This window comes from Salarias fasciatus, chromosome 9 (assembly GCF_902148845.1).
Source record: "Salarias fasciatus chromosome 9, fSalaFa1.1, whole genome shotgun sequence".
Taxonomy (NCBI): domain Eukaryota; kingdom Metazoa; phylum Chordata; class Actinopteri; order Blenniiformes; family Blenniidae; genus Salarias; species Salarias fasciatus.
In genome coordinates, this window is record NC_043753.1 from 22858197 (window position 1) to 22885956 (window position 27760).

Sequence of the window (27760 nt, forward strand, 5' to 3'; positions counted from 1 at the left end):
TTCACTTCTCACAGTAGTTTGTTGGCCCACAAGAGAACTCACACAGGTGAGAAGCCATATTCTTGTGAAACATGTGGCAAAAGTTTCAGTTTACAGAGTCATTTCAAGGTCCACATGAGAACTCACACAGGCGAGAAGCCTCATTTTTGTGAAACATGTGGCAAAAGTTTTAGTCGGCAGAATGATTTGATGGTTCATATGAGAATTCACACAGGTGAGAAGCCTTTTTCTTGTGAAACATGTGGCAAAAGTTTCACTGTCAACAGTTCTTTGTTGGCCCACAAGAGAACTCACACAGGTGAGAAGCCTCATTCTTGTGAAGCATGTGGCAAAAGTTTCACTTCTCACAGTACTTTGGTGGCCCACAAGAGAACTCACACAGGTGAGAAGCCATATTCTTGTGAAACATGTGGCAAATGTTTCAGTCAACAAAGTACCTTGAAGGTTCACATGAGAATTCACACGGGAGAGAAGCCTCATTCTTGTGAAACATGTGGCCAAAGTTTCACTTACCACAGTTCTTTGTTGATCCACAAGAGAATTCATTCAGGTGAGAAGCCTCATTCTTGTGAAACGTGGCAAAAGTTTCAGTCAACCAAGTCATTTGTTGGTCCACAAAAGAACTCACATGGGTGAGAAGCCGTATTGTTGTGAAATGTGGAAACAGTTTCAGGCATCAGAGTAGTTGGTTGCGCCACATGAGAACTCACACACTTGAGAAGCCTCGTTCTTGTGAAACGTGGCAAATGATTTGGAGCACGACATGAGATTGCACACTGGTGAGAAGCCTTGTTCTTGTGAGTTATGTGGCACAAGATTTATTCATTGGAATTCATTGCTGCACCACCTGAATACTCACAAATGGATGAAAACATGAAAGGCTGTGAGAGATGTCATCCAGGAAGTCCAGCTTGAACCCAAAATCGCAACAAATCATCCAGTTTGAAGGAAACATTACTGATTGAGACACTGTTTGGGCTGCTTCAGGAAAATTTCATTTTGTGGTCGATCATAATAAATGTGAACTTTCAAGAAATGGAAATAAAATGCTGATGTGAATATGATACTCACAAAATAAGTGATTCTTGCTTTTTGGTTGTTTTCCTCCTGTTACACTGGCATTCTACTTTATCCCGGTTGATGACAAGGAAACAGATGGAAGTGCATAATGACAGGCTGTTCCCCAAGTGGACACAGGGTGGCAGCATCCTCCAATAGCGTCATTCGGGGACCCTTTTTGCATGCAGAGCAACAAACGCTCATAATCTGGATGAATGGAGAATGAGCAACAGTTGTTCTGTGTGCTGATTTTGGTGTAATATTTCCCATATCTAAAGGTCAGTTACCCCACTGTGTATGTAATCACGGATGTTGATAAAGTAATATGAATGCCTGCAGGGTATTGCACAAAACCAGGATAAGGGATTAAGCCGGTGTAGCACACGAGTGCCACCGCAGGTCGGCTAGACACAGGTGACTGACTACAGTCAGTGAGCTCAACTTTATTGCACATCAGTTGGCCCAATCCCCACACTTCAGTCCAGCGGGCTTCTCTAGCCGTTGCCACTCCGTGCAGTTACCATCCTGGTCGTCCAAGTCTCCAGTCTTTTCAGGCTGGTGTGCGCTGGCTCCTCCAGTCTCTGCTGCTGCCAGTGCAGCTCTGCTCCTCTCTCCGCACACACAGCTCCAACTGCACACTTCTTCGGGTTGGCCGTAAGCCCCGCCGTTTCAGCGACTGGAGCACCGCGGACACATGCCGCACATGCTCCGCCCGGCTATCACTATGGATGATGACGTCATCCAAGTAGGCGGCAGCATATGCGGAGTGCGGGTGCAGGACCATGAGACGTTGGAATGTGACTGGGGCCCCGAACAACCCGAACAGAAGTGTAACGAATTGGTACAACCCGTACGGAGTGGAGAAAGCCGATTTTTCCCGGGACTCGGGCAGCAAGGGAATCTGCCAGTAACCCTTAGTCAAATCCAGTGTCGTGAAAAAGCGAGCAGTGCCCAGCTGGTCCAGGAGTTCGTCGACCAGGGGCATTTGGTACGCATTAGGTGTGGGTGCACAGACGACGCCATGAATGCATTTGCACTTCATGCCACTAGGTGTGCTGTTTGCATGTTGTTGGGATGCCAAACTTGACCAGAAATATTTGTCAGTTTCGGCCTGCTCAGCACAACAGGCCCTTTAAGGCATGACCCGGAGTCATGTTGTCTGCGAATACTGTCCCCCTTCACAGAGGAGACATGACCCCCGCCGTGGTGGAGACGCAGCAGACTTTGAAGCTCTCCAGAACAAAGAGAGAAACTTCTTCCTCTCAGCAGGAGGCCACCGCCATCTTGTCCCCCAGAACCTGAAATGGCTGCCCATCTCCTCCACCATGTGCTCAGAACAAAGAAATTCTCATGTAATGGCCGCTTATCTCTCCTCACAGAACAAAGAAGTCAGATAAGGGTGAAATACCACTGCCAACCTCACGAGGACGCTCGTGAGGCTCCTCCCCAGAGCAGAGGAGGGAGGACTCAGATCGCCTTCTGATTGGCTGAGCGACCGCCACTAAAAAGTTGAGATCCCGCCCTCCATCTTCAGTTCTCTCAAGGAATTTTATCCAGGAAGGACGCACAGCCGTCTCTCCAACGGATTATACCCGGTACCGAACGGACCCGCTGGCCGGGACTTTTGGGACCAGTTTTTCTTCACCGATGAAGCCCCTTTTCCCAGCGGAGCAGAACGGCAGGGACTCCCCTGGAGCGGACCGAAGACACCAGCCGGACCCCACCGCTACGGCTCAGAGCTCCTCCGTTCTCCCCCTCCTGCAGCCGACCAAAACCCAACTGAGGACCCGGACAGAGGAACCGGGACCTCTTCCTCCACGTGGATCCCTCCAAGAGCCCACGGTTCTGTTGGACGCAACAGAACCCGATCGAGATCAGAGCGACGGCTTTGATCTCCCCACCGAACACCTCATCAGCCACAGGACACACAGCGGCGGAGAGCCACTCGTTAAAGTCCCATCACACAAGGTTTGAGACCTGGGCGGTTCAGGCTTAGTTAGTGGTGATGATTCAATGCTTGTATGTTTTTATTGTGAACCAGGACTGAAGCCGTTCATGATATATGCACTGTTGTTTCCTTTCTTCATCTCTCTCTGTCTTTCTCCTTGTGCGCTTCCATGCACACGTTCACGAGCACGCGCTTCCTCCTCACGGATCAGACCCGCAAGATGCCGGCTAGCCGTGCATCTATGCGTGTGAGATAGGAAGACAGGCTCATCTTTCTCCGCCTTTCCTCTTTATTAACCCGAGAGTACTAAGTTGAACCGCGCGGTAGACCTCGAGTCGAGAGCACGCACGCGCGCTGCACGCCCGCCCGCCCGCTCGCTCTCGTCTCGCTCTCTCTCACTCTCACTCTCTCACTCCGCCCCTCCCCGCTACCCCTCCCGGGGTAGCCGGACAGGGACCGTCGCCCAGCTCTCACTCCGTTCGCAGAGCCCAGACCCGGAACTCGGAGAGACTCCCCTGCTCTCTCCCCCTCTCTCTCTCTACCGCGCATGCGGACACCCACGTACCGACTCGTCAGCGATCCGGACATTCACGAACACCCGAGCGTGACCCAAGTCACGCCTACTTCGTGAGTGACTCAGGATCGACTCCTCCTGTCGCTTCGGGTGGCTGCTCTGCCACACACACACCCACGCTCACACACACCTCCTCTTCCTCCAGGAAGAAGGACCACACAGCCAACCCAATCGGGCCACGCGCCCGTCCTGTGCGTCTCCAGACGCTCACGCACGCACGCACACACACACAAACACACACAACTTGTGTTTTGAAGTTGTGTGTGTTTTGAAGTTTTGAATGTTCTTTTTGTTGATTAGATGTGTTAATTAGTAATAGACATTGTTAATAAACGCTCATTAACTGAACTGAACGATTCATGCTTCTCTTTTTGATGGTCTTGTGACAAATGTCCTGGTTGTATCAGCCTGAGCTCAGTCTCACACCTTCTCTGATAATTTAACGGTTGTTTATCCAAAGATTAACATCCAGCTTAAATTTATTTTTCCATCTTTGAGACTGAAAATTGGTAATGAATGTTCCTCTGACGAGGTGGTGCCCCGGAATTATCAATTAAAACCCCAAAGTTTTATTTAATGCATAATTCCCAACTTCCCTCAGCTCATTTTCTGTAATTTACCCATTTCCAGTAGTTGGTAATTTGTGGCATTATCGATTAATTAGTAACACCTTGTTAATCAATAAGTTAAAGGTTAAAGCACTCTGTGGTCTACTCCATTCCCAAATAGCTGATTATTTAACATTAATAATGAATAAATAACCATTTTTTCTGATTAATAATAATTGATGTTGGGCTAAATTACTTGGTGCTTCACTTTAAACAGTTTATTACGCTGTAATTGATTTTTATTGGCGATCCACTGTTAATGAACTGCAATTATTAATTGGTAAATTGAAATTTGCCCAAATTAATAAGTAACTAAATTACTTAAAGTAATCCATTACTTCCAGTAATCAATACTTTAGTAATTTATTCCCAATTACCAATCGTAAACCCCAACAATGTTCAACCTTATTTTACACAGATAGCACAGAGGAAGAAGGGCGCCGCAGCAGGCTCTCTCAGCATGTTGTTATAAAAAGACTGTGAGCCGGCAAGACGTGGTAAAATGTTCATTGATGCGATGCACCGTTCTTTCAATAAAAGAACTGAACGATCGTTTCCGCACATTTTCTTTCCGTCGTATCAATTAAACTGTGTCACAAGTAGTTTGTGTACTCAAAAGACCAAGATTCCTTGTGGATAGAACATGCGCAGAACAGTATTTCATGTCCCTTTCATGTCCCTTTTGCGGGGAACCCCTCCATGAACTGCTCTACCACGACCTGCTCCAGCATGCTTTTCTCCCCGGCAGACTCACCTGGCTGCAGCCACCGAGAAGCCGCATCCTTCAGCTGCTGAGCATACACGAAGGGCCGATCCCCCCGGACCCAGCTTGAGGCTCCAGAATCTGTATCGGTGGTCCTCAGGCAGGGATTGAAGTTCTCTGTTTGTAGACTGATTTCCGTCAGTTGGAAAAAGAGGGAGGGGAAAAAAAAAGTTGCACGTGCATTTGTTGTGATTGAGTTTTGACTATGGAATTAATGACGCTGGTGTAAACCAATAAAGCCAGCCAGAGCCTTGCTATTAGCCAATCAGAAACAGAGGAGGGGGGCTTCACCACTGCCCCTCCAGAGAAGGATTACAGCTTCTCTCAGCCATTCCACGCCAGTGATGGAAAAAAGTGTGAACGGGTCCACAGGCAGGAGGGGACAATGTAACCAGAGAATATTAAAAAATTAAACAAGTACCCCCTCCTCAGCTGGCCGGAGAAGCGGGGCTTTGGTGCCGCGCTAATGCACAAATGAAACGTCCATGAGGCGGTAGCGGCGGTCCAGTGTGTGGCAGGCCATTATGGTGTGTTTCTACTGAACGCGTTTAACGCGACTGCATTCGTGCGACAAATGACACCGTGCCGCGCTACACGCACGAGTTTTATCGCTGGTGTGTGAATTCATTCGCGTGATGCGTCCCACTGGTACAAATACGCAACACAGAACATCCTGCAGAAACATCACAGCCTCCTCATCACCGTCTCCTGCAGCAGCAGTGGACAGGATTCTTCTGATGTGCTGTCCTGTGTGTATCCGGCTGTCTGTGTGTGTGTGTGTGTGTGTGTGTGTGTGTGTGTGCATACTGATCGATGGTGCGATTTTTGTTCTTTTTTGTTTTTATGACTGTTTTTACTGTTCAGCACTTTGCGTTGTTTTTATGAATATGAGAAATGTTTTCACAAAGATTGAGATGCTCCGCCTGCCACCATGGCCGCTCTGTATCTGGCATAAGGAAGTCAGCTCTGGGTGCAGCGAGGCGCCGGCAGCGCTTCTGGCTGCATGCTGCGCTACAGAGGCGGTATGAGCTCGGTGAGTTCCACCGTCTTCTGCAGGAGCTGCTGGACGGCTGCCGGTTCCAGGGCTGCTTCAGGCTGACGCTGTGTTTCCACCAGAAGCAGTGAACAAGTGAGATCGTGCACGCCGCTCGCCTTGGCATCATGCCAACTGTTCTGCATGGTCGGAGTCCTGCTGCCCTACGTCAGCACATCTGTGAAGACCTCCACGCTGATAGGCTGTCCTGGCGCGAAGTCGCTTGAAAAGTTCAGTTATTTCAACTCGAGCGACAAGCGTGGAGCGGTGAAGCAGCGGGCTTCGGGTGGCGAGTGGCGGTTGTTCTATTTATAATTGTTCTGTCCTGTTCCTGAGGAATAAAACCTGAACAGAAAAGATTTGTAGATGGTTACTTGTTTGACTGCATTACAAACTGAGACAAGCCCTGCAAAAAGCATCAGTTTAATTGAATAGAACAAAACATTTAAGTTAAAAGTAAACAACAACAATAAATAAACCGCTCAAAACAACTTAAATGCTGTATTAGAGAAACTGAGGGACTAATACAGCATTTAACCTTTTTTCTTGAAATCTTTGGGAAACTATTGCGCGAAAAAGGAGTCATTCTTAATGTGCAGTGCAGTGTATTGCGAGGGAATATGAACTGGCCTGGAAAAAAAAAAATTCAGTCAAAAACATTTTTTTTGCTTTAATCCCTGTCCTCAGGGGAATGGCCCATCCTGTTCAGGATGGCCCTCCGCACCTCCGGATAGCCTCTTGTGGATGCCGGTAGACTTAGTGCTGCAGTCTGGGCTTCTCCCGACAGCAGGGGGAGCAGCTGCACAGCCCACTCCACCGCAGGCCAGCCGCACGCCCCTGCTGTCATTTCAAACATGTCCAAAGTTTGTGGATCGTCTTCTGGGCCCATCTTGTGCAGGGAAAGGCCAGTGAGGGAGCGGCGACGGAGGAGCTGGCGCCAGGCTGGGCTGAGCCAATAGCTTCTCCAGCACCCATGTCTGCCCTTCGGCGTGGTCATGGAGGGCCCCCAGCTGCTTCCGGCTGATTGCTGCCGGTGCATTATCGCCAGTTCCTTCACCATCTGACTCAGGAGGGCCACTGGCTGGACGGGCTGTGGTTCGGACATCTCACCTGATGTCGTCTAGGCCCCACACTGGGCGCCAATGTAGCACACGAGTGCCACCGCGGGTCGGCTAGACACAGGTGACTTCACAGCCAGTGAGCTCAAACGTCCTTTATTGCATGTCAGTGGGCCCAATCCCCATACCTCAGTCCGGCGGGCTTCTCTAGTCGTCGCCACTCCATGCAGTTCCCGTCCTGGTCTTCCAAGTCTCCAGCCTTTTCAGGCTGGCGTGCGCTGGCTCCTCCAGTCTCTGCTGCTGCCAGTGCAGCTCTGCTCCTCTCTCCGCGTGTGCCGCTCCAGCACACTACTTCTAGCAGGGGAAGACAGTCATCAGTTAATCGCCAACACCTGCTGCACTTTTTGCACTCACTCCCTGAGCCGCTTCACCACCTCCCTCTCTCCTGCAGCCAAGAGCAAACCACGCCCCTCCTCCACAGCCTTTTCCTGTGGTTATCCTAGACAAAGTTAGCCTCAAGTCAGTTGCACAAAAGCTGGCCAAGTTTTTTCCGAACAAGTCACCATGGTGATTTATTCTCTTTAGACCGTCGTGAGACAGGTTAGTTTTACCCTACTGATGATGTGTTGTTGCAATAGTAATCCTTGATCCCTTTGATCAGGATATCTCATTTAAAGCACACATCAACCTAGCTTGTAAAACAGCATATTTCCACCTGCGCAACATAGCTAAAATAAGAAACATTCTACCTAGAAGCGATGCAGAAAAACTCATCCATGCATTTGTTTCTACTAGATTAGACTACTGCAACTCCCTTCTCGCAGCCTGCCCAAAAAGTGTATTAAAAAACTTTCAGTTGGTTCAAAATGCGGCCGCCAGATTATTAACCGGAACTAGAAGACGTGAACACATTACTCCCGTTCTAAAATCTCTTCACTGGCTTCCAGTCGAGTTTAGAGTTAGATTTAAAATCCTTCTCCTCACTTACAAAATCCTAAATGGGATGGCTCCAACCTATCTCCAAGATGCTTTAACGCCTTATCAACCAATCAGAGCACTTCGCTCTCAAAATGCAGGGTTACTGGTGACTCCTAGAGTCTCTAAATGGACATTAGGTGGAAGAGCCTTTAGCTATCAGGCACCATTTTTATGGAACCAGCTTCCAAGTGGTGTCAAAGAGGCAGACACAGTCTCCACATTTAAGGCTAGGCTCAAGACGTTTCTCTTCGATGCAGCCTATGATCAGGTCAGCTAGGGATCCTAAACTAAACTAAACTAAACTAAACTAAACTAAACTAAACTAAAACAAACCAAACCAAACTACAGTAAACCAAACCAAACTAAACTAAACTAAACTAAACTAAACTAAACCAAACTAAACTAAACTAAACTAAACTAAACTAAACTAAACCAAACCAAACCAAACTACACTAAACTAAACCAAACCAAATTACACTAAACAAAATTAAACTAAACCAAACTGAATTAAACTAAACTAAACTATACTAAACTAAATACTAGTTTAAACAGTTAAGTATCCACAAAGCTGCCCTAGGAGCTAGAATGCTGTGGGAAGTACGGTGCACTGAGCCCTATCCTCTAATGTCTGAATGTTATTCCCTTTCATCCGTTCATTGCTTTTCACCTGTTGTCCCCCCCTTCGAGGGGGAGTCTTCTCCAGTTTCAGTTGCTGACTCCACTATTACGAGGGCCTACGAACAAGCTCTGGCCGGACCGGGAGGACACTCCTGTCGGTCCTGCCCGTGGACTGGCTTCGGTTCTACTGCTGGGATCCGTGGTTCTTGTGCTGGACCGTCCAACCGACTGTACTCAACATTGTCCTAGGCTTTACTTCTTATTGTCTCATGCTAGCTGTTGCCAAAGCTGTCCGTCCCTGGGAGAGGGATCCCTCCATACTGTGGTTCTCCCCAAGATTTCTTCTTTTCCCACTGGGTTTTTGGAGTTTTTTCTTGCCGGATGTGAGGGTCGAAGGCGGTGGTTGCTTCGTTCTGTCTCGTTACTGCAAATATTGACATATTACCATTATGCTTATTCACTGTTTTTACTTTACCGACCAATGTAACATCTTGAAGCCCTCTGAGGCAACTGTTGTTGTGATATTAGGCTATACAAAAATAAATTGATTGATTGATTGATCTGGCCCACTCCTGAGCAGGCTAACTACTCAGAATAATTTTAATGCTGCCCTGCTCTGCTGTCAACGATGTGAGAAATGGGTGTGGTTTACAGCATTTCCTTGGTTTTTCTACACATCACAATATTTAATCATCATGCAGCCAAATCTTACAACTGTAGTCCTTGCATTTGCAGGGTGTGGTTGACTTTAGTATTGTTTTGTTGCACAGATTATATGAAGACCAAAATCACTTTCAGCACAAACATTTTACAATCCTGTCTTTATTAATACAAGTCCTACAATAAAAGGTTCACAATTATTGTAAAGAAAATAAACCACAGAGGGTAAAGACCTGCGAGTCTACCTGCGCGATTCCACCGAGCTAGGACACCGGCTTCACTAAGGTCTGTCTGTCACAGTCTAACGCACAATGTGTTTCTTACATATCCCAGTCATCGTCGGCAACCGGAAAAGACGCATAGTCCTCCGCAAATGCAATCCACACAACCTGTCCGCTCTCTCTGGAAGTGGTCCCAGCCCACACTCAGTTACCTTCGGTCTCTGGAACTGTCAGTCCGCAGTTAATAAGACAGAATTCATCAGTTCTCTGATGAAACTCTCAGACATTCAGGTCCTAGCCCTGACTGAGACATGGATCCGCCCAGAAAACTCAGCTACACCAGCTGCACTCTCTGCGTCCGCTGCGCTAAGCCACACCCCTTGCTCTACTGACCGAGGAGGCGGTGCTGGCATTCTCATTCCGGACAACTGGTCCTTTTCCTCACTGCGCCCGTCGAACAACAACACAACGTTTGAATATCATGCTATAACGGTCACTACTCCCATCAAAGCATATATTCTGGTTGTGTACCGCCCACCAGGGGGTAATCTGGATGACTTTGTCTCTGAAATGGACATGTTACTCTCTGACATCCCTGATGATGGCACATCACTGATTGTCATGGGAGACATGAACATTCACGTTGACAAACCCCAGGCACAGGACTTTTTGGCACTGATGGCTTCCTTTGCACTTGTACTGGCTCCGTCTCCTCCCACCCACAAAGCTGGCAAAATCCTTGACTTGGTTCTGGCTCGTAACTGCTCCATAGCAGAGGTGACAGTTACTCCACTACATCTATCTGAGCATTTCTTGGTAAAATTTGCGGCTGCCTTTCTGCCATTGCAGACACCGACTCAGATGGTCTCCTTCCGCAGAAACCTGAAGTGCCTCACAGCAGCTCAGCTGTCTGAGGAGGTGAGCTCTGTCCTGCCGGACTACTCTTACTTCTCATCGCTTCCTGTTAATGAGGCTACAGAAACACTCTGTTCCTCTCTGGCGTCCTCTTTGGACAAACTCTGCCCCCGGGTATCGAAACCAGCCAAGAAAAAACAACCAAGTCCATGGCTCTCAGAAGTTCTGAGAGAACAAAGAGCTGGACTCAGGGCAGCAGAAAGAAAGTGGCGTAAATCCCACGAGCCCGCTGATTTGTCCTCATACAAACAGAAACTTGCTTCCATTACCTCCCGCTTGCAGTCCGCAAAGAAAGCTTTTTATCAGAACAAGATCTGTGCAGCTTCTGATTCCAGAAAAATGTTTATGGCGTTCAACTCCCTGCTTTCTCCTCCAGCTGCTCAGCTGTCCACTGAGCTGACTCCTGATATGTTCGCCTCCTTTTTCACTGAAAAGGTGGCTGCAATCAGCAACCAGTTCTCTGAGCCTGACCAGCCCAGTCAGCTCAAACCCACTACTGCACCTTCTCTCTGCTTGTTTGCTCCTCTGAGTGAGGATGAGGTCTCCAGACTTCTTCTGAGCTCAAAACCGACAACATGTCCTCTTGATCCAATACCCACCAGCATTCTGCAGACCATCTGGCCCATAATCAAACCTGCAGTCACGCACATTGTCAAGTCCTCCCTGGAAACCGGCATTTTTCCTGTTACTTTTAAACAAGCCCGCGTCACCCCACTACTAAAAAAGCCTCATCTCAACCCAGCCCAGGTTGAAAACTACAGGCCAGTCTCACTTCTACCATTCCTGTCGAAAATACTGGAGCGCTCAGTATTTAACCAAGTCTCTGAACACCTGCGGAACAACAACCTACTTGACCCTTTTCAGTCAGGCTTCAGATGCGACCACTCCACCGAGACTGCACTCCTTTCAGTCACAGAATCTCTGCGGCTGGCAAGAGCTGCTGGTCAGTCCTCTGTCCTCCTGCTGCTGGACTTGTCTGCTGCCTTTGACACCGTGAACCATCAGATCCTCCTCTCCACACTCTCTGACCTCGGCATCTCAGGTTCCGTCCTGTTGTGAGTTCAAGTCCTACCTCACAGGCAGATCTTTCAGAGTGTCATGGCGAGGGGAGGTGTCAAGGTCACATGGCCTATCAACAGGGGTCCCTCTGGGGTCGGTGCTTGGCCCCTTACTCTTCTCTCTGTACACCACTTCACTTGGTGCAGTGATTCGCTCCCATGGCTTGGACTACCACTGTTATGCTGACGACACTCAGCTCTTCCTCTCTTTTCCACCTGACGACACCACAGTCTCAGCTCGAATATCAGCACGTCTGGCTGATATCTCCACCTGGATGAAGGAACGCCACCTTCAGCTAAATCTGTCTAAGACTGAACTCATGGTCTTTCCAGCTTGTCCATCTGTCCAGCCTCAGATCAGTGTCCAACTTCACTCCAGCCTACTTGTGCCCACAAACTCAGCCAGAAACCTGGGTGTCATGATTGATGACCAGCTGACCTTTAAGGTTCACGTGGCCTCAGTTTCTTGGTCTTGTCATTATGCCCTCTACAACATCAGGAAGATCAGACCCCTCCTGACCCAACAGGCCACACAGCTCCTGGTTGAGGCTCTCGTGTTGTCACGCATTGACTACTGCAACTCTCTTCTGGCGGGTCTCCCTGCATATACAGTCAAACCTTTACAGATGATCCAGAATGCAGCAGCACGTCTGGTCTTCAACCAGCCCAAAAGAGCTCATGTCACTCCTCTGTTCATCTCCCTTCATTGGCTTCCAGTTGCAGCCAGGATCAAATTCAAATCTCTCCTCCTGGCTTACAAAACGCTTACAAGAACGGCTCCGGCCTACCTGGATTCCCTGATCCAGGTCTACTCTCCTTCACGCCCTCTTCGCTCTGCATGTGAGAGACATCTGGTGCTTCCAGCCCAGCACGGCTCGAAATCTCTTGCCAGACTCTTCTCCTCTGTTGTTCCCAAATGGTGGAACGAACTACCTAACTCGGTGCGTTCCGCCGAGTCTCTTTCTACTTTCAAGAGACAATTGAAGACTCAATTGTTCAGAGAACACCTAGGGTCTTAATCCGACCCCATGTTCGGGGAAGAATAGATCAGGTGTTCTAAAACCCAGCACTTATGTACCACTGACTAAGTTGACACACACAAAAAAAAAACACACACACACACACACACACACACAAAAGGGGGGTAGTGGCTCCTCTTCTGCAACTTGATGGCAACTCCCTTGACCAATCGCACTTGAGGCAATTGAAGCATTTACTAATGGTTTCTTTCTTTCTTATGTCTATATTCTTGCTTGTGTTGTACGTCGCTTTGGACAAAAGCGTCTGCTAAATGAAATTGTAGAATTGTAGAATTGTAGAATTGTAGAATAAAAAAAAAAACCTTACTGAAATTGGTTCCAAACCACACTGATGTAAAAAAAAATTAAAAATAAGAAAATACAACAACTCTGAAGCTAGGCAATATAACAGAGAGCATATCATTTTGTCTTAACTGTCTCCTGAAAATGGGAAAATTGTCCTATTTCAGGACTCCACCTTTACCAGTGAAAGGGTCCCACATCACTGACTCCACTTTTTTTAACGGCTGAAATCATCCAGAAATTTATTCTCAGAAGACAACAAATGTATCACTTCATTTGATAATTGCTCTTTGGGCTACACTTAAAGATGCATTAAGGAGTTTGCACATTTTCATGTGGAACAACGGCCCCTGCAGGCCTTCGAGGTAACTGCAGCTTAGTGAAACACTCGTGCCTGTGGCTTGCGTCTATGTACGTGCACAGAAGAGGGGAACTCCTTCCTCGCTGTTTAAGTAGCGCTCGAGTAAAATTGTTTCTTTTGCCTGGTGGGGTCTGTGCTGGAGTTGTGGCCGGTCTTTTCTTACTTTCTGGAAGATCCATCCTCATACTGTTCAGTTGTTGCTCGCTAAGCATCAGGTGGAGTAATGGCGGACAAAACGAAACCTAAGGAAATCAGGCCAGCGGGAGTGCGCATTACATCACATAATCTCAAATTCTCCCTCCAAAAAATTCTGGTGCCGGACCGGCACTGCAACTTTCAAGTGACAATTTAGCAATGTTAGAGGTACATGCAATGAATATGTTTGGGCACATTGTAAGATATGGTACTTTATTGGTCATTATACAGTGAATGTACAATGAAATTTGTTCTCTGCATTTAACCCATCCATCAATGCCGCTGAAGCATTCCGTAGGAGCAGTGGGCAGCGCCCGGGGATCCATCTCCAGATGGAGAGATGGAGACTGAATCTCCATGACCGTGACTATGCAGTAGTGTGCTTTTGTTTTGTTTTGTATTTATTTTTTGTTATGACAGTGAATTTAGATATCACTTTAACTTCGATGCTTTTTTTTTTTCTTTTTTTTGCTAAATGCATTTACAATATGTAAAATAAACTTTGTCTGTGCACTACACACTCTTAAAACTGCTGGGTTACTGTAAAAATAACCCAAACTGGGTGAAATTGCTGACCCAGTGCTGGGTCCAAAAGGGACCGAGCCAAAGCTGGGTTATTTCTACCCAGCCATTTGGGTTGAAGAGTTGACCCTGATGCTGGGTCAAGATTTATCAGCGGGTCTGAGAAGGTCACTTTACAGTAAAAATGTAATCCCTTACAATTCAGACACAAGTGACCTCTGCCATGCAAGGCTGTCAAACCCTCCACTGGAAGCCAACTGGGGTTCAATGCAGTTTATTGACATGTAGAGGAAAAGATTTGAACTAGTGTGACCGGGTGGTTTTGTATTTGAGAAAATTCCCACACACTTGCAAGTCTGTGAACGTACCACATGCAGGCAGAGTCTTCCCTACCTTGATTAGTTATTAGGTACAGGTGTGCAACAAACAGGAGAAGCGCTGGGGAAGTCGTATGGCTGTGCTCGGGGTGTTAGAGCACTACAGATGTTGTGTGCCGGGGGTGAAGTCCTCTGCAGAGATGTGGGCTCTGATGAGGACTTAAAGGTGCTGTAGGCAGGATTCCGCATTTCCGCCATCTTGCTTAGGGCTACCTAAGCAAGATGGCGATTTGACCCATCTAAGATGGCGATTTGAAACCCAGCACAGCCAATCCTGTCCTGTTTTCTCTGACATCACACCCTTACGCAAGTTAAGCCCCTCCCACAAGAACGTGCGACGAACGTCCCTCGACCAATCATGGTTAGAGCCTCAGGGGCTCTTCTGATTGGTCAAAGATACATGGAGCTGTCGAGATTCCTTTTCAGCTCAGAACAGAGAGAGATGGAAACGCTGCGCCCTCGTGGTAGTGCAATTATGCTACACTCCTAAAGGATTATCAATGGATACTCTAACATTTAATCCAAAGAAAACAGAAAAATTAGCATTGACTAGCAAAATCCTGCCTACAGCACCTTTAAGAGACCGTCTAAGTTTTTGTTGCTCGCCGAGTGGCTGGAGCTGACAATAGGAAAATAAGGGAATAGCCACTGAGGCTCTATTATGCTCATTTCTTGTTTTAGGATTTAATAAATAAAATACTGTATGCTCTAACATTCATACAGAAAGCACTTTACCCCGCACTTTTAATGCCACATAGACGCACAAGCCACTTTTAATGAACGCACAGCACTTGGCACTTAAGTATTTAGGATATACAGTTTTGTTTGTTTACCCTTTGTATTTTGTTACTAACTTTGGTTTGGTTAATTTGAGTTGTGTATTAATTTGATTCACTATTTTGCTTTACTAATTTGAGTTTTTTTTTGTACTTCCTAATTAACTTTATCGTGTGAGCTATTCATTGTTGGTTTTAGAGTTTTGTGGAAATAAAAGAAATAGTTTTATTATTGTAAATAAGTCAATAAATTCATTGTAATTCACTATCTGCCTTTTATCATAATTGTAAGCCAGGTCTGACCTGTGTGTTCTTGGCATAAAAGTTGATGTCCTCTGCTACACTAGCAACCGCACAACTGCTAATCAACCATTCTACCAACTTCGCTACAGCCACACATGTCCATGGGGAGAGGGATGTCATACGTCTTTTCCTTCTTTGCCATTTCAATAATCTGTGAGAACACAGGACTCCAGTTTTCTGTTGCGTATGTTGCCAGAAGTTTTTCAGATGCAAGAAAGAGAAGGAGTTGCAGGAATGTTCAAAATGGTGATTCTTGTCTTCCCTTCAGCCCACGAAATCATCAACTCACTCTGCTGGGTCAACACAATTCACCTAATTTTGGGTAAAAGAGACCCAATCTGCACAAAATCTAGGGCTACCCAGGAAATGGGTTGGGAAAAAAACCCAGCAGGTTTCAGAGTGTGGACTGCTGCTGTGTCCTCAGTTATTTCATGTAGTGTCTAATGAATGATCTGAGGTGAACATGTTTTTACTTGCTGTGTGTGAGATCTGAACGCAGAGTGTGGTTTTGAACACAGGAGAACTGGTTTTGAGGTGATAGTTTGATTTTGTCAAAAATGTCTGAGGTTTTGTGAATGTAGTGTGGATTTTTGGATTTGTGTTTCAGGTTTTGAGAAAATGGATGAAGGTTTCAAGAAATGTGCATTTGTGAAAAACTGTAACTGCTAGACTTTTTCCCTCTCCTTTTTTACATCACTCATGTTGCCTTTCTTGTGAATTATTTGTTTGACTTTTTCATATAGTTGGAGAAGCATTGCCTGCGCAGTTATCCTGATGATCCACACCCGACTTGACTAAGTCTTGACTGTCTTTTCATCCTGGCTTGGCAAAAGTGCAACAGATTAATCCGAGAAAACACCGACTGGGCTTACTCAAGCCGCGCATTTTCATTTATCCTGGATGTATTTATCCCACTTTTGTGCAATACCCCCCTGAACTCATTGTTGCTGCAGGAGATGAAATATTTCCTCTGAGAGACAAAACAACACAGCTGCCATGACTTCTTCTTCTCTCACTATTTTGAAGGATCACAAACAAAGTTCACAGGGGGAACTGCAGGTGTAGAGGCTTGGAAATAGTTGTGAAAAGAATAAGTAAGTTTGTTCAAAGATGGAAATGATTCTCTAAAAAGGTGTGTTAAAAGCAGACACCCCATAAAACTTTATTTTGTTAATTTCATGTACTCAGTGGTTCAAATTTCAGCTCTGTTGAGTGAGATGCGATCCCCATGATACCCAGTAGATGGCGCGTATCGCGCACTGATGTTGATAGGAGGACGCACCACAGAGGAAGAACTAATTCCTCGTGTGAATTAAACCCAGCTTCATTGGGTGTGCGATCTCTTTTCTTCATCACAGGTTGGTAAATATTTCATAAAGGGTTTTTTGTCTTATTCTGGAATGTAACATTGATCTTGCTGTCTTTCATTTTCAGTGCGGTTGTGTTGCTGTTGGTATTAGCTGATAATACTGATAACCAGCCAGCAAAATCAGTCAGAGTTTCACAAACCGGGAACATCAATCTGTGTAGCAGCTTCTGCTGCTGCTGCTACTGCTGGTGGTGGCGACGTCCGCTTTTTGAAAAAGCTTCTGATATCCATGACTTCAGTCGACTCTGGTTAGCAGTAGAATCAAGGAGCAGCGACTAGCGCGCAGACGTGAACGCTTCTTCTTCTTCTTCTGGACAGGCTGACTGCTGGCTGCTCTCCAGCGCATGCTGCCACTCTCTGGTGAATTCCAGTACTGCACATTATACAGACCAGCTCGGATAGGCGATCCGGGGCTCTTGACAAAACATCCGGGGCTTGAGCCCAAGTAGCCATCCCCTAGATCCGCCTATGTGCGTCACTCTCAGCAATAATAAATGAGAGCTGCTCCACATGATCAGTCTGTGTGCCAGACTGTGAAGGTGATGTGAGCGCAGCCCCCCTTGTCTGTTGATATATGCCACCGCCATGGCATTGTCTGTTTTGACCAGCACATGCTGTCCTCTCAGGATAGGCAGAAAATGTTAAGCGCCAGTGAGACAGCCAGGAGCTCCAAGCAGTTTATGTGCATCCCGCACACCTGCGCGCCCCATATGTCATTCACTATCCTGCCCTCGTGCGTGGCTCCCCAGCCCGCTAGAGAGGCATCTGTAGTGATCACTTTCCTCACCAGGACCGTTCTCATGGTAACGCCCGCAGTGAGAAAATCTTTGCATTTCCACAGAGAGTGCACGCCAAGGAAACATGAATGTAACGGTGACCATGGAGCGCCGGGTTTATCCTCAGTGATGTAACGCATCTCTGACAAGGCCTCATGTATAAGTGGCCAAGTCGCCGACAGATGAGCCGTGAACACAACTGAGTCCACAAATAGGCCTTTGAATGGGATGTTCTGAGTGGGAGTCAAAACACTCTTTTCCCAGTTTATTGTGAAACCCAGGCCAGTCAGATGTGACGTGAGCAGCCTCACATGCTCCTGGGCCTGGTGTGACGGCTGCGCCATGAGAAGCCAATCGTCAATGTATGTTGCCAACCGCAAGCCCCCTTCCCTCAGGGGTGCAATGGCTGCCTCGGTGCATTTCACAAACACCCGTGGGCTTAAAGAAAGCCTGAATGGGAGCACCTGATAGTTGTATGTTGCGCCCTGAAAGGCGAACCTAAGATACTTTCTGTGAGGGGGGTTAATAGGAATGTGAAAATAAGCGTCCTTCAGGTCTAATGATGCACAAGGCGGATCAGGACTGCGTGTGTAAACATCCTGAACTTGTATCTTCTCATGTACTTGTTCAGAGAGTGCAGATCCAAAATTGCCCGTAACCCCCCGCCCTTTTTCGGGACCAGAAAATATCTCAAATAGAAACTGCTTTGGCTCTGATTCAGCGGCACTATTCGAATAGCTCCATTATTCAGCAGGAAAGTGGTTTATTCCCACAGAACATGAGCTCTTTCTCCCCAAGCCAGCAACTGCAATATCCCATTGAACTGGGGAGGAGCGGATGTAAATTGGAGCCTGTAACCTCTGATTACAGTCTTTATTACCCAATCTTCCGCTCCACATGCCCACCATTGCTGGGCTTGGGCCGCTAGTGGGCCGAGCAGGGACTCTGTGAGCGCTGGGCTGGACAGGGCTGGATAGCTGCACAGCAGCTCTGCTTATTACAGCAAGTGCACTGGCCTGCTTCCTCATAAATGGAGCAATGGCTCCCTCTAGAGGCCCTTTGTGCGACTGCACAAGTGTGTTCTGTGCCACACTTATTATTCGATTTTTTTGCACAATTATTTGATTTTTTCGCTGGGGGGGGGGGGGGGGGGGTCCCGGGTTCCTTGGCTGGCTCGCTGGCCGATGGCCCCCGCGGGATGGCTGTGCGGACTTCGTTGGGCCGGAGAAGCTCCCTGCTTTGGTGGAGGTTTTCATGCATGCCAGATCCACCACACCAGCAGCTACCAAAACTCAGTAGATTTGCTCCCCTGGTTGCTGAGTCGGTGGAGATTGCTGGGTTAGTGTCTGCTGGATCTCACTCTGCTTCATCTATACTTCCTCTGGTCTCCTGACAGCTTCCTGATTGACCTGGTTGGGATTCTCCAGTGTCTGGTGTTTGGGAAGGTTTTGGATTTGTAACTGGCTTCAAGGTGTGAACCACAAAGCACAAGTAAATCTAATGCACCCTTCTCTCAGAACACTGTTTATGCCTCTCTTTTTGTCTGCCCTGTGTTTGTTTTATGTCTCACTTGGGTGTGCACAGTCCTCAATGGCATAATGTAGGAAACAGCTTGAGATAAACTTGATAGGTTACTCGCCATGAGGGCAGGTGATGGTCACAGTCACAAATAAGAAAAAATTACAGCTTGAACAGTGACATCATGGTTGGTTGATGTCACTGTAAGAGCAGATATGCAGACAAAAAAGAAGAAGAAAAAAAAAAGCTTTGCCCGACATCCTCTTGGTTCCCATTGCAACCGAGGCTGACGGGCTCTTCCTTGGACTCGTAGTTCACCATGCCGAAGTCGCACTGCTCAGCCATTAGGCTGATAGCGACGTCATCGGGATCGCTTAGCGGGGCTACAGCTTCAAGCTGCTCGCCCCAACTGGCTCCTGTGGGAATGGCATCCTCATGGCGGCTCAGTGATTTCTGTGTTGGGGGAATGGTTTCCCCCAAGACAGGGTCCATCTCCGTCAGGCTAGCTTGGCGCGCCAGCCTGCATCGGCAAGTTTAGAGCGAAAGACGCACACAATGCTCTGAAGAAACTGGTGAAGCGAGCATGTTGCAGCAGGAGGCAGGCACCGCAGGCAGCATGGCTGTCTGCCCCTGAAATCTTGTAACCGCATGTGCAGGTCTTGGTCGGAGGCTTAGTCCAGTCCACGGTGAGGAAACGGCGAAAGCTCCGGCCAGTTAGCTCCGTAGGCAGCGTGTTTTTCAACAAGCTACAGCAGCTGCTGTTTAGAGACAGATCAGCCGCTACTCTAAGACTGCTTGTGTAGCATTCAGCAACCGAGGTGTTAGTTCTCTCTGTGAACAGTAAGCTAGCCCGTTAGCCATAAAGCGTCTGAGAGGTGCTTCTAGTAGCAAGAAGAGGTGAAAGCAGTGGTGGGCACAGCAAACCAAAAAGTTAGCTTCGATAACCGTTCTTCCGCTAACTGAAAAGTTAGCCTCGACAACGCTAAACCGATAAACTGCTAAAAGATTTAGCTGAAGCTAACAATAACCGCTAACGCCTGGTTCACACAGGACGCGCCGCGAGCGGAGCAGCTCGCGCTCTGCAGCGCGCCCGCTCTGCTCCTCTCTATTCTTTCCGCGAGCGCCGAGAGCGCATAGGGGATTATTTGTTGATGTCGCGCCATGACGCAAGCACGTACGCGAGTCATTCAAATATCCCCGAAATCTTGTGTTCCTGGGCTTTCTAACAGTTTTTGAATCGTTTCAATTGGACAAACGGATCGGGAGTTATATGCATGACAAAATCCATGTTTTTTCTAAACAATTTTCGACGTTTTTTTAACTGCAGAGAAGAGACTTTTCATTACTTTGCACAGTAGGAAGCACATACGAGAGGCGTTCAAGTACCCTCGGAAACCAGAGTCGCTAACGTGTAAATTTAGCAGAAGCTAATTAGTCCGCTAATGTTTTTCAAAGTTAGCTGAACAGCTAATCCGCTAATGAAAATGTTAGCTTCGCTAATTAGCGGTTAGCTGATTCAATCAGGATATAGCCTCAGGGGCTCTTCTGATTGGTCAAACTGATTGGCCCTCACGGTAGTGCAATTATACTACACTCCTAAAGGATTATCAATGGATACTCTAACATTTAATCCAAGGAAAACACAGAAAAATTAGCTTTGACTAGCAAAATCCTGCCTACAGCAGCTTTAAATGGTAAATGGTAAATGGTCTACACTTACATAGCGCTTTTACACTGCATTGACAGAGCCCAAAGCGCTTTACACTGCATTAACACATTCACCCATTCACACACACACGTTCACACACCAGTTAAAACAGCTTTAAACAGCATCTGTATCAGAAACAGAGGACACGGTGTTTGAGCTGTTTGCAAACTGAGGAAGTGATTTATTTACACTCAGTCTGAGCTAACACGTGTCCGTGCAAATTTTACGGTTCACGTTTATAAAACAGACATTTCAGTAAATCGTTGAGAGTGATGATGCGCTCAAGTGTTGCTCGGAAAAAAGTCTGAACCATGTCATATTGGAAACTTCCCACAAAGGTTTCAGAGCTCAGAGAAAATAATGTTGCATCCAGACAGTTTTACCATTTATCCTTTAAACCCCTCAGGTACTTTCAACTTTACTGAAATGAGCAGATTTTTTTTTTTTTTTTGTCTTTGAATGTTTCTGATTTCAGTGTGTTCTGTCCTGTTTCATGCATCCATCACTGTGAAACCTTCTCGTCCATCACATCACTGACTTTCGCCTTGTTTCCCTCAAGAGCGTCCACATGTGGTGCACCCAAATGTGCAACCTAATTTTGGTAATATTTTGTTATTAATGTTCTGAACAAACGCCATGGTATTACTATTTATAGTTTCTAAATCCAGTGTCGTGAAATAGAAGGATTTTGTGGTCATAAAATGTAGTCCTGTGTTGTTGTGGGTGAGAGACTTAAAGCAGAACCTTTGACACTGTGCCCGCCCGGGGGAGACCCCTTTAACACTTAGGAGGAGAAAATTGGGACTCCAGTACTGGGTGAGACTCGCCGGATTTAAGCATAAGTCTGCTGCTAAATGTCTTTTGGAAAACTGCTGGGTGTTTGAGAAGAGTAGTGGAAAAGAGTCCTTTCTAAATTCTGTCTGTAGGATGGCGAGGAAGATGGGTATAGAGAATGGAAGAGTGGTGGGATCAGTGTGGTCTCCTGTCCCATTCTGGCTTCTGCCAGAACCTGAGGCTCAGCTGGATTTTGTGGGACTCGATAAAAGTCAAGTAAGTGCTCAAATAAATGAATTTGTGGAGAATGAAAAAGATTCTTGTCATATTATCACAGATGGGTCAAAGGATCCCTCTTCTGGAAAGGCAGGTTTTGGAGTTTATACAAGTAACAATAAGATTAGCAAATGTGTGCGTGTTTCTGATCATATCAGTGTTGACTGCCGAGCTGTTAGCCATTTGGTGGGCCTTAGAATGGATTGAAAGGAACAATTCGGAAGCGTTTACATATATTCAGATTCTGTGTCTGCCTTACAGGCGGTCTCTGCTGGTCCAGTTGGGGCTCGGGCAGATGTCATTTTGGAAATCTTGAGTTGCCTTCGTAGAATAGAGTCCATGGACTGCAGTGTAATATTTTGCTGGATCCCATCTCATTCAGAAATAGAAGGAAACGAAGCAGCCGACTCTCTTGCTATACAGTCACTTTTATGTAATGAAATTGAGAACAACCTCTGTTTGGGGAAGATGGAGTGTTTTAGTATAATCAAAAGTGCTGTGCAGAAACAGTGGCAAAGGGAGTGGGAAACAGAAACCAGGGGAAGGCATTATTTTAAGTGTCAACCCACAGTGCAGAATTCCAGGTTTGCTTCGTTTTCTTCTAGAATTAACCAAGTAAAAATAACCAGATTAAGACTGGGGCATTGTGGTCTTGCAGCTTGTTTAAAAGTACTGGGAAAGCACCCGGATGGGAAATGTCAATGTGGGAAATTAGAGAGCACATGTGGTTTTATCTTGTGATCGGTGCTCTGCAGAAAGAACGGCTTTGTATAAAGACCTTTCAAAGCTTAAAATGACTGTATTTTCAATCAAGTCAATCTTTGCCTATGGAATAAATTCGCGAGACATAGAAAAGGCTATTGTAAGATTCCTTCTTTCCACCAACCTTTACCCGAGAATATAAAATACTGCGAGTAATTCTTTGAGCAGCAGAGGGCAGCATTGCACTGTATATGTGTACAGCCTGCCGGAAAGGAAAAGAAGAAGAAGAAGACTGTGCCCGCCCCGATCATAGATATCATATAAAAACTAGATGCCTTAAGGCGGAGTCAGCAACGTCGTTCACTGGCGGCCATCTTTGTACAGTGGACCACTCTGGGGCGCTCTGTGTAATCTAAGGGAAGGTGAGTGATTTACACTAATTAAAATACTCAACTCACTGAATTCTTCATGGATTTACAGACAGTTTGATTTATTACTAACATTATGTTGCTATGATGCAGACTAAATTTTAATATCACAACTTTTCTTTTTGCATGCAGTTAAATGCCTACATGTCTGACGTTTATAACAAACCAAGTCGTTTGAAAATCGATTGAAAATTGAGCAATCTATAGCTATTTCAAAGTTGACGCTCAATTGACATTAATGTGATGAGTGAGTGAGCGGCCCTGTACCAAGATGGCCGCCATGTGACGACGTTAGTCCCCATTGGGTTACAGCGCGCATGAGCCATCTAGTGTTTCTATATATATCTATGGCCCCGATGCGCTCTGCGTTTTGCGGACGGACTTCCGGTCCCAGCCTCAGACGTGATTTGAGAACGGCACGAGGGCTTCTGTGATTCTTTCTCTCACGCTGTACTGCTGTTTCACAGGTCAGTAATTGGTTAAACTTACTTTAAATGCAAGCACTAAGCTTCGTATTGCATCTGTATGAAATGGAAAGTATTTTTTGTCTGACTTTATGGACGCTTTATCTGAATTTTTTTGTTGGAGTTTGTGGAGCCGCACTGCGCCGGTAGTCTCGTGAGAGTTCGCGGTTGTCTCGCGAGATTTCGTGTGCTTCATTCTGGATGTGTTTTCTATCAGTAATGTATTTTTTAAGCTCCACATTGATACAACTGGACTCTTTAGTTGAATTGATTTGTTTAATGAACCATTAATGGTGTTTTTCTATATATGGGTTTAAGAATGATTAAGGATGTTTGAGATTTTTGATATTGTAGCGGCCGTGGGGGCCGCTGGGCGTCGCTGCGGTACGTGACTGTGCTCCGGGGAGCCGCAAGGCATCATGGGAGGGGATTGTTCGGGCCGTTTCATGCCGTATTTTGTGTTTGTGTTAAATGTACTTCCTTCTACATGTGTTAAGTAATTGTTTTTCTTTGTGTTGATGCCTTTTTATGTTAAGTTTCATTTACGTTATGTCGGACCCGGAGTGGGAAGGGTTGGTGTGAGAGTGACCTGGCCTGTCTGCACTGTTTGGTGTGTGTGACATGCACACAGCAGGCTTTAGTTGTAACAATAAAAGCTAAAGAGCAGCAGTCCGCTTCGATCGTTGCCTCCGCTGGCGCCACAATAGATTTTGTGCTGTTTTTTTGAATATTTAGTTTAAGATTGCCATGTTTATTTAACTTACACATACGTATTCCAACCTGCTAAGTCCAAATTTGTATTTGTTTAAGATTTGCAGTTGAAGATGCTTTGAGTAATAAGAGTTTGAATAATTGTGAATGTATGTAGATGTAAAATGACTTAATTGAAGCTGTTAGAGTTATGTAAACTGGATAGAAAAATTGCACTGAATGTGAATCTTATTTATGTTTCATTGTGTTAATAAGGCATGATTTGAGAACGCAAAGTGCATCTGTGATTCTTTGTCTCACACTCTACCTCTGTTTCACAGACAAAACATTTCTTTTTGTTCACGTGGTCACCAAACCTGGGGCGCGTAACACACAGCAACACAGCGGTAACCAGCAGACGAGCTCCAACCACTCTGAGAGAGACTTGACCACCCAGAGACTAACTGCTGCTGCTGAGGAAATATTCACCCTGTTTCAACAAACTGTGGTTCAGTACGAGGAGGAGATTGGTCGTCAACGCAGAATGCTGCAAATCAACTGGAATCCTCGAATCAAGTTGCACAGAACAGGTTTGGAAACGTGTGAATGAACACATGAATGTGGCTGCTGGAGGTTGTCCATCATTATGGCGCTGTGAGCAGACATGCTTGATGGAATGAATGAATGAATGAATTTATTTCGAACATGCAAAGGAAAATGGAACATAGGTTATCACCAAAAACTAAAACAAACACATGCATAATAAAATTAAAAGAAAACGAATACTGCATCAATGCCCTACATGTGTTACAGATCTGCATGTTCGAAAAGGAGTAGGAAGAAGTTAAACTTATTTAATCCTACCCCTTTTATCCACACCCCCTACAGTGATATTATAACTTAACACACATACACACTCCCCCATACACATCCATATATATATATACACATACATACATACATATGCTTACATACATATGTATAATTATGCCTACTTTTCCCCTCACTGGTCTGCCCAGTAAAGTTGTGGAGGTTGATGTTGCTTGAAGAGGCATTTCCTGACAACATTTAAAGGTGCTGTAGGCAGGATTTTGCTAGTCAATGCTAATTTTTCTGTGTTTTCTTTGGATTAAATGTTAGAGTATCCATTGATAATCCTTGAGGAGTGTAGCATAATTGCACTATCGCGAGGGCGCAGCGTTTCCATCTGTCTCTGTTCTGAGCTGAAAAGGAATCTCGACAGCTCCAGGTATCTTTGACCAATCAGAAGAGCCCCTGAGGCTCTAACCGTGATTGGTCGAGGGGCGTTTGTCACACGTTCTTGTTAGAGGGGCTTAACTTGCGTAAGGGCGTGATGTCAGCCATCTTGCTTAGGTAAACCTAAGCAAGATGGCGGAGATGCGGAATCCTGCCTACATCACCTTTAAATAGCCTGGCATGGCAGACTGACTTCATGTGTTACACACATATAAAGACAGTCTGGTACGGCGCCATTGGGGCAGCATTTCAAACAGGCTGACGAGAGGCGGGACTATTGAGCGGAGAGAACCAATCCAAGAAACGAGGCTGTGACGCAATGACAATGCGACGTACGCAGCGCTCCGTTGTAATTTTGTAGTCCAAAACATGGGATCATGGCATGGAGTTTTACGTCTGTTTTACACCAAAATTCCACCCAATGTTTAAGCGCCGCGCCGGCGTCTTGTTCCTGAAGTCAACGCACACCTGGAGCGTGGTGGAGCGCCGCGCCGTTTAGAAGCGGCGACCTGAAGTATCCCCAGCGCCGTGGCACACGCCTCCGTTCTGGTGATGCGTCGTAACACCGGCGCTTCTGGGACGCGGCACGGCGCTTTGGCGTCGGATGGAATTTGGGGGTTAAAGAAAAGTAGATTCTTGCTTTAGTTTCAGCGCCAAATTCAGTTCGTTCAAAACGTCAGACAGAGCCGTGATAATACCTTGCTGTGTTGTGGCTGCCACCATGATTGTTTTGCTAACTGCCGCCTCTCGTGGGCTGTGATTGGCCCGGCAGAAGTCAGATTCAATTGGTGCGGTACCAGACTGTTTTCCCATGTATCCCTGAGCATTGAGAGACAGTCTGGCGTGCCAGGCTAACATTTAAAAGCAGGATGTCTCATTATCCCTCCACCTCAGGTCGTGCAGTAAACAATTATCAGAATGTTGCAGGCGAGTGAATACACCACCTCAAAGAAGTTAATCCAAATAAGTAATCAATCAGCAGCCACAGACATAGGCGGCACCAGGGTGGGGCTTGGTTGGGCTAAAGCCCCACCAAGAATTGTATTAGCCCTACCATAAGCCAACCAAGAAAAAATAAAAATTTGAAATCCAACAGCACCACTGCAGCGCATGTAACGGCATTCAGACAGGCATCTGCGAGGACAGCTGAGCTGTCACTCTGGGGTCCTGCTACGTAGTACGTCACTCATGTGAGTGCGCCTTAGCTAACCTGGCTGTAATTTGTATTGGCGGCTATAGTCACCCGTGATCAAGTTAACGATAGTAAGCTGGTCAAAACATGGACACATTTGTTTTTAAACGTCGCCGGACGGTCCGTCTTGTTGATGAACAGTTTGTCCTGCTTCTCATGGTTTTTGAGGAGCTTTTCCGGTAGGGCTGAACGATATGGGGAAAATATTGATTTGCGATATTTCCCCTCAATATTGCGATTGCGATACAGAATGCGATATTTAATTTAGTCTATTTTTTGAACAATTTTTTCAAAGTTAACGCTTTTTTATAAGTTAGTTCTATTTGTTAGAATAAAAAGATGTATGACTTGTAACCAACTGAACTTTATTAGAACACTCATGAAAAAAATACAACAAAATCTGTAGATTCAAACTTTAAAAGACAGTACAAAAAAACAACTTAAGACATGTGACCTGCACAAGAAAAAAAAATAGCCAGAGATAAATTTGTTGTCTTAAATAAATGTAGTAAACCTCACTCTACTGTAAACACGGGAATACGTGATCACACAAATCACAGTGCACAAGCACAATACTGTCTGCCACACTTAACAGTCCTTACAGATTCTTTGCCAAGAAGACCAGCTTATTAACTTTTGCTGGCTTCAAGGAGAAATGAGTACAGGTAACAATATTTCCTCCTGTGCTGAAAAGACGCTCTGAGGGAGCACTTGTGGCAGGTACACAGAGGTATTTCTGCGCCATGATGCAGAGCTGAGGGTTGCTGGTCCTGTGTACCCTCCACCAGGCCAAGGGATCCTCCTCTGCATCAATGACTGGAGTCATCATATAGTTATTGAGCTCTGCCTCAGCAACTTCTTCCAGTTTGGCAGCCGCAGGAGAAGCTGCAGCAGGGGTGGTCTTCTTGAAAAAGCTGCCCAGAGACCTCTTTCCTTTTTCTGCTGTGGGCCGTGCACTTGGAAGCTTTTCAGCTGCCTCAGTACGGGCTCTCTTCTCCTGGAAGACAAAAAAGAAGCATCCTTTAATATTTTTTTTGCAAATATATTTTCATGCTGAATTTTTTTTGTAATATTGATTATTTACCAGATGATTTGTACGCCTTACCGACCATCTCCATTTTCAGACGGGATTTGAGTGTCGGGATGTTCTCTGCGCTGATGTACTGTTTTTTTTAATCTTGGATCCAGGAAACAGGCAACACCCAACAGCTCCTGGATATTTGGGTCTGCATATTTGTCGTTGCGATACTTGAGGAC

The 27760-nt window shown here is 46.1% G+C and overlaps 1 protein-coding gene across 5 annotated transcripts in view; it reads left to right on the forward strand.

Moving 5' to 3' along the window:
* Positions 1-27760, forward strand: part of LOC115394103 (zinc finger protein 45-like) — a 1173573-nt gene that overhangs the window by 1102621 nt on the left and 43192 nt on the right. The window contains exon 4 of one of the 5 annotated variants that reach the window (XM_030099277.1): positions 24473-24644. The exons of 3 other annotated variants lie outside the window; for them this stretch is intronic. In XM_030099277.1, coding sequence (XP_029955137.1) covers positions 24599-24644 — 46 coding nt within the window. In that variant the 5' untranslated portion in view covers positions 24473-24598. Of the gene's footprint in view, positions 1-24452; positions 24645-27760 lie in introns of those variants that run through there. One more of the 5 variants, XM_030099279.1, reaches the window with a different exon arrangement.